Source organism: Ctenopharyngodon idella, chromosome 14 (genome assembly GCF_019924925.1).
Source record: "Ctenopharyngodon idella isolate HZGC_01 chromosome 14, HZGC01, whole genome shotgun sequence".
Taxonomy (NCBI): domain Eukaryota; kingdom Metazoa; phylum Chordata; class Actinopteri; order Cypriniformes; family Xenocyprididae; genus Ctenopharyngodon; species Ctenopharyngodon idella.
Genome location: NC_067233.1, coordinates 2,665,664 through 2,683,956, shown reverse-complemented (window position 1 = coordinate 2,683,956; position 18,293 = coordinate 2,665,664). Strand labels below are relative to the sequence as shown.

The 18,293-nt window shown below is 38.9% G+C and overlaps 1 protein-coding gene across 10 annotated transcripts in view; it reads right to left on the bottom strand.

Moving 5' to 3' along the window:
* The window catches only part of enox2 (ecto-NOX disulfide-thiol exchanger 2), a 254,888-nt gene that overhangs the window by 59,967 nt on the left and 176,628 nt on the right, over positions 1-18,293 (bottom strand). For 9 of the 10 annotated variants that reach the window (XR_007924820.1, XR_007924819.1, XM_051859857.1 and 6 more), the window contains 2 exons: positions 11,648-11,803; positions 10,672-10,767 (listed from right to left, as the gene is read on the bottom strand). Coding sequence is in view for 8 of the 10 variants with exons in the window: in XM_051859857.1 (XP_051715817.1) it covers positions 10,672-10,767; positions 11,648-11,803 (252 nt within the window). In the remaining 2 variants the exon portion in view is untranslated. The remainder of the gene's footprint in view (positions 1-10,671; positions 10,768-11,647; positions 11,804-18,293) is intronic. The other variant, XM_051859858.1, reaches the window with a different exon arrangement.

Below are 18,293 nucleotides of genomic sequence, written 5' to 3'. Positions count from 1 at the left end.
TTAGTGAATTCTCCCCACAGTGTTTTGACACAAATATGGATATTGTATCCTAAATATATGATCACAAGTTTGCACGTACATGTAATCAGATATGGTAATGTACGCATATTTGGCGTGCTGTCCGAGGGGAGGGCTCCGAGCTCAGAATATCATCCTTGACTGGGATAGGAACCAGCCAACAGTGAGGCGTTGGGGTGGTGGAGAGATGCTGCGAAACCATCATGGGACAGAGGTGAGGGCGGCTATACTGTACATACAGGACTCTTCACGCACAGATTGGTTGGATTACCTGAACATGCTCCTCCTGAACTTCATTTTGTGTTTTACTGTAGAGCAAGAGCTTTGAATATCCTGCCAGAACAGTGATTTAGCACCCAGGCCTATTTAAATACATGCACTATGCATTCAATACACCCAGAATGCCCATAAAGTGTAGCAAACTAATCTAAAAGCCGAATACTTAAGAAAAAAGTTTATGTTTTCTTATTATGAGTAGAGAAAGCGAGACTTAAGGCTGCTACACTAGTTTAAGAGCAATCACTGAGAATCTCTAAGGGGCAAGTAGTTTTGTTTTAATCTTCCGTCACTTCTTACACAGAGCTCTATTAAATACTGGTTGCTGGCCCAGGTGATCAAATGTTTCCTTTATCAAGTGCACATGAAACATTTTGTTTTGACATAAGCAGTCCCTTGAAAGTTGAAACTTTCAGCAAGTAATAAAAACAAAGAGTAGATGTTTGCTTTAGAAGCAACAGAGGAGCTACACAAGAAAGAGCTTGATACCTCTGAACTTTTCTAAATCAAATACACCCACTTTTTGTTTTCATATTCACACTGTGGGGAGAAAGCAAAGTATATCATTTGACTTTCACAATGCAGCCGGTGGCTGATTTGTTTTCATTGTCACCCAAGACGGCGATATGAAATTACACGGAACACTGCTTCGGATCTGAGATAACTTGAGAGAGTTTCTCCAGTAACTAGAACGTCTCAAAAGTGGAAACCGCACAGCAATGAAATCAAAGCCTATTATTTCACAAACCAGTGCTCTTCCCACTGCTCCATGGCTAAATATCCTGTGCCGTCAAAGGCGCTTCTTTGAAGAGTGAGCTAAGACGACACAGGAGGGTCTGGGACATAAATTCAGGAGGGCACTGTGTACCTCCAGCACTGCGAGCGCTCAACCGAGAGACAGTCGTCAACAAGCTTAACGCTAATCAGCTAAAATGAAGACAGCCGCAGGTGTATCTCTGTCTCGCACACACACGCACACAAGCTCAAATACACATAGACGGTGGAGGTGACAACTGTACCACAGACAGAAGTTGATGGGAACGTGGGTGCGGAATGTATATAGAACAAGTGAGGCGGAAGAATTGAGGAAGATGTCCAGTGCTGCCACCCTCACTGAAGACAGACATGTGTGCATAATGTACACAATCAAAAAAAACGTCAGTCGCACGAGAGGTACCACACAGATAAAAAGAAGTGCATACCGTTGATCCTAACAAGCATGTTGCTCTGTGAAACCCCAGGCGTGTTTAAGGCACAGACCTGCAGAAGACTCAACTGCACAGACTTAGATCTGTGTGTGTGTGAGATGGTGAAAGAAGGAATCCTGGGCCTTTTGTTAGCTCGAGTGGGCTGACAGGAGTGAGACTGCAGATAAGATGAGCTGACTTCTCAAAAGCCAGTCTTCACTCATCTCGACAGCCGTCTACCTGCTGCGCATTGGCTCTCTTGAAAGAGGAAAGCAGGACAGTGTCTCTGTGGGAAGCCTGTGGCGATCACAAGCACCTTAAACAGGGTTTTCTCCACAGGAGAGCAATATATTATCAGTATGTACTAAAGTATGTCATAAAAATCAAGTGTGCTGCATACTTTTGAGGAACATAAGAAAGGTGGAATATTTGTATTTTCAGTGAAATTAAAAATTCTGCTTTGGGCGTTTGAATAGGCCTATGATGCTCAAGTTTGATTCAAACATACATATGCTGTCCAAATGTTCAGTTTGAATGCGCTCATAAGGTCCATATATGCGTCTAGGTTTGATTCAAGCATCGGCACGTCAAGTGAAACCCAGAAAAGCTCTTAAGTTTTGATTTAAATGTGTCTATGATGTCCAATTATGTTGTCTAGGTTTGAGTTGAACGTTTAAATGCATCCATGCAGTACAGAAATGCATAAAAAGCCCAGATGTCTACAAGATTTTAAAGTGCCAATGACAGTATGATGCCCAAAAAAGCTGGTGGGTTTGATTTCAACATTCAATCACACCACAGACAGTCCTGATGCACAAAAAATTCTCTCTAGATCCAGTGTTATTATTGTTAACTAAAACTATTAAAAATGGTTTCTGTTAACTGAAATAAAGATAAAATAAATGAAATATAAATATTACATGAATATTTGGCAACTAACTGAAATAAAAAGTACTGAAGTTACTAAAACTAAAAAAAATGAAGCAAAATATTTAAAATAAAGACATCAGCACATAAACAAAATTACTAATACTTAAAGGGGACCAATTATGACCTATAATGTAATATAAGTCTCTGGTGTCCCCAGAATGTGTCTGAAGTTTCAGCTCAAAATACCCCACAGATCATTTATTATAGCTTGTCAAATTTGCCCTATTTGGGTATGAGCAAAAACACGCCGTTTTTGTGTGTGTCCCTTTAAATGCAAATGAGCTGCTGCTCCCGGCCCCCTTTCCAGAAGAGGGCGGAGCTTTAACAACTCGCGTTTCATTTGCTCAACAACAACAAAGCTGGAGAATCTCACGCAGCCAAAATGAGGATTGTCAGTAACGGTGTTCAGCCTTACATTGTTCAAACCGGAGTCGACACTGATGGAGAGACTCAGGAAGAAGTTACAACTTTTAGACGTTTCTGAATGGTTAGTGGATAAATTTATGTAGTTGCTGTGGAGTTGATTCAACTCATCCACTAGCATGTGCCGTCATGTTCATCTTTTGTGCAAAACCCGTATGGACGCCCACTACACATAGCATACCTGTTTGCCAAACAGAGTCATACACACCAGGCTAACGTTTATGATTGCTATCTAATGCTGTGAATGGTCTAATACATTTCCAAAATATCGCTCGGACAGAATCGCTCCTTTTTTTTTAACAATCGAGCTTGCCAGGGTCAACTTAAGCTAATGAGACTCTAAACAGTGTTCAGTGCTCATCTGTGCAGCCAACGACAGAACAGTTAGTATGCTTTGCTTGAACTTTTGCCATGGCGTTAGAACACCATTTGCGCTTGCAAAAACAAAATGGCAGCACCGCGGGTGAAAACGTGCAGATTGAGGGGCGGTAATATTATAATAAGTTCCCCTTCCTATGTCACAAGCGGAGTGAAATCTGAGCGGCTCGTTTTTTCATGCTTGCAGAGAAAGGCTTGCCAAAACAAAATTACTGGGTTGTCCTTTTTCAGGTTTTCTGGGTTGGTAGATGCACCGGGGACCCGATTATAGCACTTAAACACAGAAAAAGTCAGATTTTTATGATATGTCCCATTTAATATAAACTAAAATTAAACTGAAAAAAGAAGCAAATACTATAATAGTATATAAATAATACTAAAATCACACTGATTTGAATGAATGAAAGCAACTATAATATCCCTAGGCTTGGAGACATACTTTAGCCAATACTTATTTTAAGCAACAGTGTCACTGAGGTTAAAGGCCTCCGCAGGCACAGGCGGGTTTGGTGGAGGGAGGGGTGGGTGATATGTGTCGTGAGTGGGTTTAAGTGAGGAAACAGGCGAGACTGGCAGTGCCTTCGGCAAACTGACGCTTCCAGAAGCAGAAACACAGTGACACGGCCCTTTCGGATCTTGGAAGAAGAGAGCTTTGCCTGATATAAAGGTCAGTCTCAGGCACAGAGCCAGGGCAGACCGAAGGTTTAGAAGCCAGTGAAAGGCAGCATATGCAGCCTGACTTAATGGTGGAAGGTGCATCTACAACTGGGCACTGAATCACTGCTATCCTTTCATGCAGTCTGTGGGTTTCCATGCTCAGCAGAGAATGATATTTGCTATGCTTGGTCTCTCTCTCTCTCTCTTCTCAGAACTCAATGTCCTTCAGAAAGCCAGGCCTTTCAAACGACAGTGAGTGAAAGGCGATCGATGGCCATTTATTAAGCACAGTAGACTAGAATGGGGTGGCGATGGTGATGCAGAGATGGAGTTAAGTCAAGCTGGGGCTGTGTAGAGCTGCAGAATAAGACTGATGGGTTGGGAAGGTGTGAAGCCGTGCTGGAGCTGCGGGACAGTGATCCAGAGCGGAGACAATTCAGTCTTTCCACTAGAGTCCTGAGTTAGACTGTGGAGCAGACCTTATACCTTTACCAGCCACCTTCAATAACAAAAATATTTAGTTTTCTTTTCCAGTATATTTGAAACAGACCTGCAAACTTACAAGAGGATTTAAAAGGTGACATGTTTCCGAATTAAATTGTTGTAGGGGGATCCTCCCCCAGGAGAAAATTTTTGTGATTTTAACATATAACACCATGTCCTAACCAGACGTGACGCCGCGACACGCGATATAAGGTATCATTTTCAGAAATGTTTTAGACAACAACTAACAATTTTTTTCTGCGATGTTGTGGCTGGAACAACAACACAAAGTATGACAATGATAATCTCAGTTAATGTTTACATGCTTTATTTATTGTTAAAAGCGTCTATTGTGAGTTTGAATATCATTTTTTGTGTGTTTTATAGCCATAAAGCAACAATAGACAATTCACCTCAGATCTTCAAAATAAATAAAAGGAAACAAAACGTTCAAACTGTCAACTCAAGTGTATTCTATGGCAAAGATTGTTTTGAGTAACTCAGTATGTATTTTTAATAATATTTAATGTATTTTTAATATATAATTTTAATTAAAATAATGTAATATTCATGAATTTGATTAGATTATGTACTTATCCATTTTGTTTGCGAGTGCCGGGAGCTTGCCGAGAGAGCCCGCCCATGCGCTATTCTGATTTGCTATGGTTTTTTATCGACTTTATCATGTCTCATAAGCCAGGTTTCCATCCAAGAATTTTTTTTGATAAAAAAGGTTTAGCACTTCAAAATGTTTAGCGATATAGCCAATGAAAATGCCATTTGTCGATAAAATTTCTCAAATGTCGACACAATCTATTTCCGTTTATCTTTAGCGCATAAATTCTATGTCAATACTTCAAATGTCGCAAAAATTGGTTTGGAAACACTTTTTGTCAAGAAAAAGGGCTTTAATGCAAACAAATGTGGTGTCACATGACAGAATTAGCCTATACATGCAGCGTCTGTGTTTGTGGTGTTGCTCCCGTACAAGCACCGTTTCTCTGTAGTTCAAAGGTGCATCAGAAGGGATGAGGAAAATAGTGTCATATTGCAAATATTTGGGATGCAAAAGACACGAATTTGTGATATATTGCGTTTTTTTCAGGGATGACGTCATCATGGTCAACTGAAAGGAAAAAGCCTAGAGACAGCAAATATTTTTTGCGCATATTTGCTTTGTCGATAACAAAACATCGCAAAAACTGGATGAAAACTTGGCTATAGCCACGTCGTGTCTGGTGTGGACAGGCAAATGGTTTGTCGCTGGAATCTTATCACATTGTGAATGGTTGATTTTTTTAGACATTGAATGGCTTTTCTGAGGTAAATGTGATGGTACATGTGACATTGTTCACAAGCTGTTTTATTGACGCTTTTCCAGGGTTGAAACACTGATTGAGCGATTACATGACATGATACGAATTTCAAAGCATGAGATATTTAAAAGACAAGTTACGTTAAAAAGGTTTCCAGCATCATTTGTTTGATATTTTGTTAGCTAATGCAATTCAGACATTTTTAAGTGCGACTCAAGTATCCACATACTGTTTAGGGTCGCTGCAGATTACAAGTAACATGATGTGTGACCGTGACAGGAAACACAACGCAAAAATCAGCATAATTGCAAGAGGAACTGCCTGTTTTTTATATCCTTATTAGAAAGTCATGCGAGGAAAGATTTAGGCTTAGCTCTCCACTGATCCGCTGAGACGCCACGAGTTGAATAAAACAAGGAGGTTTCAAATATCCCCATCGGTCAAATCTAATAAATAACAAGGGGTGAAGCTGACAGCAATAAGCCTGTGTGTTTTTAATACAGCTCCGATCAAAGTGAACGCAGCTGCCCTTTAAAAAGCACTGATAAATGACATATGGTATAAATGCTGATATTTCCTATCATATTATGTCTTGAAGGGCATAAGAGCGGATAGAGAGAGGAAAGGGTGGATGACTTTGACAAAGATGGTGAAGGAAGGGCGTAGAGGCAATGAAAACCGGTTAGGCTTAAAGAGAACCAAAAAGACGTACAAGGACAAAATACAAAAAAATAAGAGAGCAGGTGCTGATCTAGAGAGGCTCAAGTTTGTAAAATTTCATGTTAAATGGCATAAGCCATCGCGGGCCCTTGGGAAAAGGACTTGGGTAATTTTTTCTGGCAACTGAGGTGAGAATAACCATGAATGATTGCTCCGCATTACTGTATGCCGTAGTCAGGAGAGCACAGCTGTCACCGGCTATTAAATCCACTTCTGCACGGACTGGTGCGGAAAAAAGGAGACTCGTTACAATGCAAGATATGTGCATGATAGCCTGGTCTGTCTGAACGAGATGAGAGGAGACTGTCATGTTTATGGATATGCCCAAATTTCATCAGACAGTGTTCGCTGCGTTCACTGCAATGGCCGTCTCTTTCAAGTTCCTCTTTTCTGCTCATCATTAAAAACTACAATCCCAGAATGTGACGACCCCCACCCAGCCCCAGAAACAAGTGGGCCTTTGTTCTGCCTCCCCCTTCCTGTCTTTCTCCTCCATGATCTTGGCATAATTACCCATGCGCTGCTTGATCACTGAGCCCTGAAGGTATGACTGCAGTGACCGGGGTTCATTCATTTCTAATCTGTAACATAAAGAGAGGGAGGGAATATGAACCGTGCTTTTCATGTTGTTGTGTTGCGACTCTAAGATCGATATACAGCTAGCTGCCTCTGTTGTCAATTGAAGCATCGATCTGGTTGAATGATGACAAGTCTGCAATACTAAAGAAAAGCAGATTCCTTTACAGACGATCAAACATTCCTTCAATATATATATATATTTTTCCAGATAGAGAGAAACCTTTGTAAAGTGAAAACTGAACTGCACCTTCACATCAATAAACACATTTAAGAGTTGAAAAATAGCCACAATGCTTTCCAGTTTAATTCCCAGAATTAGTAACTGATAACAAATAACACCACATAAACTCTTTTAAACTCACAATATGACACGCTATTAACATCAGGGTTAATACATCATTAGTTTTGTCATTTATTTTTATGTAGTTTCATATTTTGCTTGATTGAAAAGTGTCAAAAAAAGGTAAAATTTAGCAACCGTGACATTATACTAGTTTCTTTTTCTGCTTTTTTTTAAAAAAAAGAAATTGTTTTATTCAGCAAGGACACATTAAATTGATCAAAAGTGACAGTAAAGACATTTTAATACAAAAAATTATATTTCAAATAAATATTGTTCTTTTGAACTTCTATTACTCAGAGATTCGTGAAAAATGTCAGAATTTCACGTCAGCATATCGTAATGATTTCTGAAGGATCATGTGACACTGAAGATTGGAGTAATGATGCTGAAAATTCAGCTTTGCCTCACATTTTAAAATATATTTAAATAGCAGTTGTAATATTATTTCACAATAATATTGATTTTACTGTATTTTAATTAAATAAATGCAGCCTTGTTGACCATAAGAGACTTCTTTCAAAAACATTAAGAAATCTTACTGTCCCCAAATTTTTGAATGGTAGGGTATGTAGGAAAAAATAGTCAACTTGATATAAAGTAAATATTTCCCAGATCAGATTTGACACATTAATAATATTTGTGTTTTTCACATTGCAAATGGGTCTTTATATATGAAAAAAGATGCTTATACACCGTAAAACCGAACAGTGAAATTTATTAAATGAAATGAGTTTGTTTCACTCAAATAAAAATGAAAGTTGTGTGAACTCAAAATTTCACTGTAGTAAACTGAACTTAATATACAAGTGCGGAATACAAGTAATAAACATTATGATAAGTTGGGCGAGGCTGAGAACTGTGGGGGTGAAGGGATGTCGGTGACGTGATTGTTAGTGAGAGACACCGTGCTCCACTTCCATGGCTCTCGGCCCCACCCCACTTATCTTAAAAAATTTAAGTTATACCAACTTAAAAAAAATAAGTTAGTTTACTGAACTGTTTTGAGGTTATAAGTCTCCTCAAGTTTTTTGAGTATTCTGAACTTATTGAGTTTTACAGTGTATATTTTAGGGGGCTCTGCACGGAAATCATAAAATTGTGGGGTCCACGGCAATAGATTGAAAGCCGCTGTCATCAGCGCCTACAGTATTCTATTATGCATAAAAGCCACAGCACATTAGGCTAAATATGATCTGGACTGATTACAATTCCTTAGAATTTCACACAGCATAATTAAGATACCTATCATTGTGTCTTGAGCGCATAGTTAAAATGCTCCCTCGATAAGCAGTTCACATGATTTTGTAACAGAGCCTTTATTTGTCATTCAGTATCTGTTCTTTTGCAAACTTTCTTAAAGATATTTTCACTGGTAACTGCTGTTTTCATTGAAAAGAATAACTTCAGCCAGGTTCTGAATGCTCCTCTCGTACTTCCTGCTTTGGCATCAATCAACGTCTCACAACGTTTGTTTGAGTATTAGAGCAGGCGTGTCAGTCCGTCACTCTCTTTTAGTCAGGTGGGTGAGGACACTTTGCAGGTGAGGCTGACCGCAGCATTACGAGAGCGCCTAGCCTGTGATTACAGATGTGCATGTGGAGCGTGATCGGCAGGCAGAAAGCTCAGCTGTTTGAAGGACACTGACTCTCTCAGGTAATCATCGTCTCCTCTGACCCTCCTCTTGCTGTGTGGCATATTTTACATGCCAGAATACCTCAGTCTCCTTAGAGGTCAACTGTCCAATTACAGTCAGAGATCCACCCCAGTCCCCCCGGACAGGCCCCTCCTGTTTCATTCTTCTGCCTGACCTCTCTCTCTCTGTGACAGGAGACGAATTCAGATGAGCTTATTCAGCTGGTGGGATGAGGCGGATATCAGGGTAAATATGAAAGAATAGATGACAGCTCCTCTCTCAAATAAAAACATAGCCCTTCTATCAAGCATCAGTCTGACGCTTTGAGTGGCAGCTGGCTTTTAAAATCGCATCTGCATCTCATCAAGGTGACATGCCCTGCTAGGCTATGGAGATCGAAATTTTATAGAATTATGATATTAAGTCATTTACAATCTGCACAGTTGCTCATGGCTATATCAGTCTTTTCATCTACTCAGCATTTCAGATCACATTGCTCAAGTCAATAATATCATTTAAAATGCATGAGGGTTATAAATACTTGCATACATGTTAAATGGAGTGAGATACAAGCTGTGTGTCCAAACCTAGTGAGCTGCCTCGCTGCCTACATAGGCAGTTGGTTTCTGAAGGCTGGAATACACTGGAATCTGAAGAGATTTTAAAACACTAGGCTTCATACACTTGCTGACTTTGTAAATGTTTACGGAGAAAAACTGGGCATCATACCCTAAACCAGGGGTTTCCATTCCAGGACCAACCAAGACAAGTATAATCTATCTCAAGACACACTAAAATATTTTTAAGTGAAGTATTTGAGGGGCAATTTGCATGTGAGCGCTTCACTATAAAGCACACAGCTAGCACATATGTATATTTATATAATTAAATCGCAGTATTTTGGTATATCGTGCACCCCTAGACTAAACTGTTTTTGTGTGTGTGTCATTCACTGAAACGCAAGTGACTTTGTGCGTCCCACCTTCACCTACTCTGCGACCCACAAATGGGTCGCGACCAAGTGTGCCGCACAAGTCCTGAAAAGTGAAGCCAAAATGTTTTGATCGCCCCCAGGTGGTTGGTTCCAGTATAGGACATAAACCCTGCCTTCTTCATGTAATCTAATGGGACGTGAGACAAACTAAACAATAAAATTATACTTCAAATACATTTTTTTCAAAGATGGTTTCTGTCATTTTAGGCAGTTTTTAATCACGTGATGTAAGTTCAAGTGTTCATTTTTAAAATAAGTTTGGTTTTAGTTGATTTGATGCTATAAAAACGGGGGTGTGATGTCATGATTGACAGCTGTGATTGACAGCTTCTCTGAGTGAAGTAGTCACTGAGGCACCAGCTGACTTTTTTTCGGGATTTTCAGGAGAAGATTGGAGCTTTAACTTTAATTTCTACATTTCCAGAACTGATTATTTCACACCGACATCATGAGTTGTTCTGCAGTAAACTGTACTAACCGATTCTGCGGGAGTGTTGATACCGCGGCTCCATTTCATGCTCACTACTGCGCAAGATTTCAGCGCCATGTTAGGAAATTGTGGCTTCACTTTTCTACAATGGAAGAGAGTGAAGGTCGTCCATCTTTTATACAGTCTATGGTCGCGACCCACAGTTTGAAACGACTGAGGATCACTTTCAAACGTTCCGAACACAACAAACTCACACAAAAAACATGAGATTAATAAAAAAAAACATGGATGTGCATGAGATTACCTTGTTGAAGTGACTCTGTGTGCTGAGTCTCAAAAGAACAAGCGAGCCAAGCGGATTTGGATACGATCTTGGGTGGGTAGATGCGTTCAGTATGGACTACAGATTACAAAGGAAGTTAGAAGTGAGTGGCGCTGTCAGTTGTTTTATCTGTGCTGATGAATTAAATATTAAGGCTAATTTGTTACTCATGTTCTGTTAATTTACTTTTGTGTTGTTATTGTATTTGAATTGTATTTTATTGCAACATTTTATTTAATTGCAGACTGGACAGTAGACGGACAACTTTGGTCATATACAATATGTGATCTAAAATCAGCTAAAAAAAAACAAACAAACATGTTTTGATATCTTCCGACTGGATGGAATCATAATCTGAAGCTAAAAAATCCCATCAAACACTATGCGACTCTGCAGACTGGTGCAGACTTTCGGCAACTATCGTCGACTCGTAAATCTGGAAATCAGGTCAAAATCTGAGAAAAAGTTGTGTAGTGTATTCCAGCCTTGAGGCAGCATCCTAACCACCATGAAATCTCCAAAGTAACAGATTTGAAACGCTCTACCCTTGTGAAAAAGAAGTACACTGTACTCTCTTTAAATAAACATAAGTGGCATTATATTTCATTAATATTACAACACGTTATCTTTAAGTACTTTTTTTAAAATATACTTTTAAGATTTGAAGTACACATTCAATACAATTATGCACACTTCTTTTTCACAAGAGTACATAGGAAGCATCTCCATCATACTATATTTAGTATTATATTAAGTTATCCATAATCATCATTACCAAGCTTGTTGCAATAAATTCTGAGATTGCCTTCTAGGTTAAGGATATATGCATGTATCCTTCACCTAGCGAACCTTTGTACTTGGCCAAAACAAGGTATCTTAAGGTGCCTTAAAATGCTGCCTCAGTAGTCAGCTCACTAGGTTTTTGAACACAGCAGAGTGAGAAAGAGAGATCGCTCACTGGGGTTGGGCGGAAAAAGTGTGCAGCTCTTGCAGTGGATGATTTCCTTCACAATGGGCATGTCTTGCGAAACTGGCGGGGGCACAATCCCAAGGCCGGGCATCATGGGGTTCATTGGAGCAATGCCAGTCATCATGCCAAGACTGGGGTCAAAATCTGTAAAACAGAAGAGAGGACATCTCAAAGGACTGAGTGAATAAAAGCCTCTTCAGTCTACATGGTGACAGCATTCTGTTGTGGCACAAATTAAAGCTATATACGAGAGCTAAACACTCTCCCTTTAAAGATAAATAAACAATTAAGTCCAATACATATTTAAAAGGCTTTTCGAATGAATAGGTTTTTACTGGCTCATTCCCCCAGCTGTTTGCCTTGGCTTGTTATTATGCACAAGCGGTCCATCTGTGGGCAAAAAAAAGTGAACACTGGCTTTCATTTACAGGTATTGGTTTAGACTACAGCTGCATGACAGCGTGGAGCTCTTTGAAATGGAAATGATGAAGCCGTCACTCTCTGTGGTCTCTGCTGCACCTGTGGAGAGTATATAAGTCTGTCTAACCTTACTAAGAGCACTCCACTCTCATACTTCAAATATTTCCCTTATTTGCAGGCATGCAAGATAAACAAGCTCTGCCTCTGGCATTGGGAAAAAATAACTTAAAAGTTCTGCGAGTAAAGATCTATGACATGTAAATTGCACTGTAAATAAATGCATCATACTGTAAGTGAATAATGGAATAACTTTTCAGAGAACTCATACTTAAAGTCTCCATATAAAAATATAATAGATGTAATGAAACATGATAAAAGGACAGAGATCATTTCCAGGATTTTTCTCCATATAGTGGACTTCAACAGGTTGAAGGTCCAAATCGCAGCTTCAAAGAGCTCTACATGATCACAGACGAGGAATAAGGGTCTTCTCTAGCGGAATGATTGGTCATTTTCTAAAAAAAATTAAAATTATATTCTTTTTAACCACAAATGCTTGTCTTGCACTGCTCTGCGATGCGCCACGCATTACATAATCACATTGGAAAGGTCACGCAGAAGTACAGAGCAAGTGTTTACTGTTACGTCATGTTTATGTATGTGTGGTAGTCTGGTCTTGTGTGTTCCAGATCCCATTGGTCCATCGGCCTGTCACTCTGATGACATTCCCGGTTCACGCTGCCAATCATCTTTCAACGCCCCAGTTAAAAACCCTGTATCTCCTCCACGTTTCCAGCTGTTTTGCTCAATTCACATTTGCTATTTGGTTGTTTGCTTGTGTATGGTTTATTGCGCTGTTTTTTTTTTTTTTTTGTCCTGATATTGTTCATTGTATATTGTGCGTGTGTTTATTACCTGTTTGAAGAGTCCTTTGTTGATTTTGTTTGTACAGTGTACAGTTTAGTTTTACTGTCAGTCTTTCCAGTCATCACGTTGTGTGGCAGAATAGTTTAGATAGGGCGTTTCTACGCCAAAGACTTTTTCTTTCTACATTTTCTTTTTAGTAGTTATTTTAGTTTGTTAAAATAGTTAGCTGTGTTTTGTTTTATTTATTTCTTTGATTTGGCATCTCTCGAGCTCCCCTTCCCACCTCTGTTTTCTTTGTTAACTGTTATTTGTTTTTCGTGTACTGTTAATACTGTAAATATCAATTACACCCTTTCACTTAAGCACTGTGCACCGTTGAACAATAAACACCTTACACAGAGTTTTTCTTGTCCCTCGGCCTTCCTACCACTGTATATGCATACACACTTTCAAATGTTACTTCTTAAACTTCCCCTAACAAAACAAACAGAAAAACATCTAAAAGGACGTAACATTTATGGGGGCTCGTCCGGGATATAAACAATTGCCGGATATTAATTTTGTGTGTGTGCGTATATCTATATGGTGGTTCGTGCCGTAATAGAAAAGAAACGCTTGTGTACAGTAATATCGTGTATAGTGAGAGTGGCGACCAAACAAATAGTAAGTGAAACGACCTTTACAAAAAAAAAAAAAAAAAGGTAAAACAAAGATGATTTTGAAGTTGGAGGATGAGATGGAGTTTTTCACCCAACCGCGGTACTTCCGTCTACGTCACGCGTGACCTTTCCAGTCTGATTATGTAATGCGTGGCGCATCACAGAGCAGTGCAAGACGAGCATTTGTGGTTAAAAAGTATATACTTTTTTTTTTCTTTTAGAAAATGAGCGCTGGTTTCTCTAGATAAGACTCTTATTCCTCGTCTGGGATCATGTAGAGCTCTTTGAAGCTGCACTGAAACTGACATTTGGACCTTCAACCCATTGAACCCCAGTGAAGTCCACTATATGGAGAAAAATCCTGGAATGTTTTCCTCAAAAACCTTCATTTCTTTTCAACTGAAGAAAGAAAGACATGAACATCTTGGATGACATGGGGGTGAGTAAATTATCAGGAAATTTGAATTCTGAAGTGAACTTTAGCTGCAAAAGTAATTCACAAAAAGTAATTAAGTAACACAATTAGTTACTTTTTTATGAAGAAAAACAATATTGTAAAAAACTTTTAAAAGTAACTTAGCTTAACCAGGTTTCTAAGAACTGATAGACATGAATCTATCTCACAGGGAGGGTCAGGACGGAGAGTGAGGATAAACATCGGTGAGATCTGAACTGGCAGACGTGTCTGAGAGGTGAGAGCCCTGCAGCAGGCGACAGGTCCGGAGCATGGCTTCTCTTTGAGAGCCATTAACAGAAGTGGGCACGACGTGCAGCATGTACAGAGCGAGGAGCTGAGAAGCTGCCTTAATGATTGTGTTAGTATTGATATTTCTGTCTCGTAGTCACTAATGGAGGCAGGAGATAAGATGACCCACATTGGAGTACCACCAGGACTGGAAGTCTAAATCGGTACCACATAATTGCATGGTAATTTTTTCGGCTGCCACCCAAGCAAAATTGCAGCATGCCAAAGCAAATTAAGTTATTTATGTTCATGGTTTTACTTTAGTAAAAGTAACTGTTACATTCACAGAACTGTCATAGATTCATTAAATGGTCTGTTAGGGGAAGGAGGAAGTGAAGTTTATTACGCCTGTTGTTCTCAGATATTATGAAAAACGAGCCTCGTTTGCTTTCAGATATTACAAGAGATGACTTAAATCATAAAGAGAGTCTGATGAAAGGAAAACAACATCTGTGAAGGAGCAGGAAACAAACATTCTCATTAGAAACACATTCCCGGCTCAGTAGTGGTCCACTCATGGTGCAGTCAGAAGATTTTAACTAGCTCTATATAAATGAGCTGGTAATTATGCAAAGTTAGTTTGACTTCTTATAGCAATTAAGCAATTAGAAGTAGTAAATTCTGTGCTGAATTCAAAAGGCTCAAGAAGCTTGGATGATAAATAATTTGTATTTTATGTAAACATAATTAACAATCAAATGCATTAATTGTAAATATACAATCAACAAAGTTAGTGCGTGTGGATGAACAGGAAAAACCCTGATAATCACATGGCATTAGAATCTGAAGGGTAAAAAAAGCATTTTTTTTTCTCTTTCAAAGGATAAGGTTTTGAAAGGGAAATATTAATTGCAGCCAAAGAAGCACAGCAAACTATGAAAAACTTTGAAAGTTGGACCTTTCTAACCCAAATAGAAAACAGCCGGGGGTAAATCCTTGTGAAGTAACAAGTCCAATGTGACCAAGCAATGGAGATAAAATGAAGATACAGAAGATGTACAGAACAAAGATTTGGACACACTTGCATCATTTTCAGCCTATGATTCCTTTAAGGCTGATTTATACTTCTGTGTTGAGTGTACGCCGTAGCTACGGTGTAGGCTGTGTGTACCATGTGTAGCCTACGACGTAGCCTGACGTGCACTTCTTCAAAAATGTAACAACGCGTCAATTCTACGTGGATCACAAGCGCTGTGATTGTTCTGCTAGAGCCCTCCCTCAGGTCAAAAAACTGGCGCGGAGCAATCGGAGAAGAGTGAGTGTTTTCAACTTCCATAGCAATGAAAAACGTTCTGTTTCAGCGGACACATTCAGTCAAACTTCAACAAAAGTCGTTACCTATTTGCGGCTTCTCTGCCGCTTCTATTTGTAAGCTTCTCTGACAACATACATGACAAGCTGCTTCTTCTTCGGCTTTTGCCTTGATACTCAACATGACCGCGGACACTGCCTACTAGTGGTCTGCATGCACGTCGACGCGGACAACAACGCAGAAGTATAAATGAAAATAGACGCATAGCCTACGACGTCAGCGTCAGCAATAAGCCAAGTATACTGTACTTGATTTTTTAAATTAAGTATTAAAAGTCCTTTACAAGACAAATTACAAACAACTTTTTTTAAATGACAATAACTGCTCGAAATGCTCGAAGATTTTTTTTTTCTTTTGAACTTTCTATTCATCAGAGAATCTTGAAAAAAATGGTTTCATGGTTTCCACAAAAATATTAAGCAGCACAATTGTTTTTAACATTGATAATAATAAGAAATGTTGCTTACTTATCAAATCATCATATTAGAATGATTTCTGAAGGATCATGTGACACTGAAGACTGGAGTAATGATGCTGAAAATTCAGCTTTGATCACAGGAATAAATTACAGTTTACAATATATTCAAATAGAAAATAGTTAAATATTTCACAATATTAGGGTTTTATTTTAGATCAAATAAATGCAGTCTTGGTGAGCATAAGAGACTTCTTTCAAAAATAAGAAACTTTTGAATTGTGGTGAATATTTTTGATTCGTCACTGGAGAAAGATGTTTTATGACATCTATATTAGGGTTGGGCTAATAGACAATGCCGATGCTGACAGACACCATGATCAGTGTTGGGTGTAGCACGTTACTAAGTAACACGTTACTGTAATTAAATTACTTATCCACTGAAAAAGTAAAGTAAGGGATTACTGTTCATTTTTAGGTAATTTAATTACAGTTACTTATAATGTACTTGCGTTACATACTGTAAATTAGTTCAACAGTTCTGTTTAAATCAATATTGAATTTAAAATCTATATTTGTCGTCTAAAGGTAAAGGTGAACGCTGCCTCTTTAAAGTCGTTAGCTGTAGTGCAGTTGGCGTGAGTTCGCAACTTCGCACTAGTTGGCTGTGTAGTCGCTGTCTGAAGATGTCGGCAGAAGCGAGTGGCTGTTTTGCAGAATGGAAATATTCCAATTACTTCACTTTTTTGACACAGGTAAGTTAGGCAAGAACATTACGGTAAAATGTAAGCTATATATATGTCCTAGGGAGAAAAAACTGTGCACGCTCTTCAGTGAGTACGCTCTCAGCCAAAGTGCACACACACATAGCCGCCTCTCGCGAGTGTCAAATTTTCGCGGTTTATTACACATAAACGTTCAAATACACACACAGTTATGTCAAAATGCCCGTCTTGGCGTATATTCGCGTTGGTTATGTGAATGTGAACAGCATGTGTAACAGCATATTGTCTCCGTCCATTAGGTCTTAGTGACAGCAGTCTTTAAAACATGCTACTGTCTACTATTGGCTGTCTGTATTATAAACGATAATCAACAACAAAAAAGCTTTAATAAGGATTCATCTATATTTAATTTATACAGTTATGACTATGCAGAGTTATTTTATATTTGATTATTCGATTTCTGTGGTATTTTTACTAGAACTACCTGGGGAAAAAAAATAGCATTGTTTTATTTGTATTTTTATATATTTTTACCGTGGTATCGAGTATTGTGCACTTTTGGTGGTATCGGTACCGACTACTAGATTTTTGGTATAGTGATATTGTGATGTGATCAAAGCAGTGCGTCAAAACAGCGGTGCAGATCACACCACAAGCACTCAGGATTATTTGTGGTAATGATATTTCAGTGCTATATCCTCTAGTAGTTTTATCTAAAGATAAACGCGCTTCATTCAAACCCTTCCAGCGTTTTTAATTAATTCCAATAAATTAAATACCCCCAACCCGAAGTCATTGTCCATCGTGATGTTTCACTGTAGACATCGTCTGATGCCAACTTGGTAGACATCACCCCACCCTAATCTATAATCAGGGGCTAATGGGCCATGATAATCAGCCAAACTTTGTCATTGAATAAAACAACAACAATACCAATACTAATAATAAAACAGAGCCCTGGCCTGCATGTGAAGTAGTAAAAAACAACAGCCATACTCTATAATAGGGTTAGGCGAAAGGAAACTGAATCATCATGTTAGCAATGGTGATAAAAGTGAATAATAAAAAACCCTCTCATCTGAACTGAAATCAAGAGAGATATGACGTCAACATGTGGAAAATCTACACCGCTACGTTTATCTCTGTAATATCTAAAATTAGAATCAGGTGAACCAAACCGGATTAGAGCACTATTAGAGAGAAACTTGAGTTGTGTGGCTACATCACGCTAAGATCAAAAAAGCTCTCTGACAAACGTCTATTGATGCTTACCGGTCTAGGGAGCCATTTCAAAGCCTTTTGTAGTAAATCACTCCACTGTCTGAAATACCTTCTACGAATACAGAACATTTCAAACCGCGGGCAATCTATGTAGGCCAGGACGTCCTCTAGAAAGTCTTGCAAGACTTGCCTCACTCAGTGTCAAAATACAGAGGCCCTCCATCCAAAAGAGACTGTACAACTCTGCCCTACATGAAAAGTCAGGAAGGA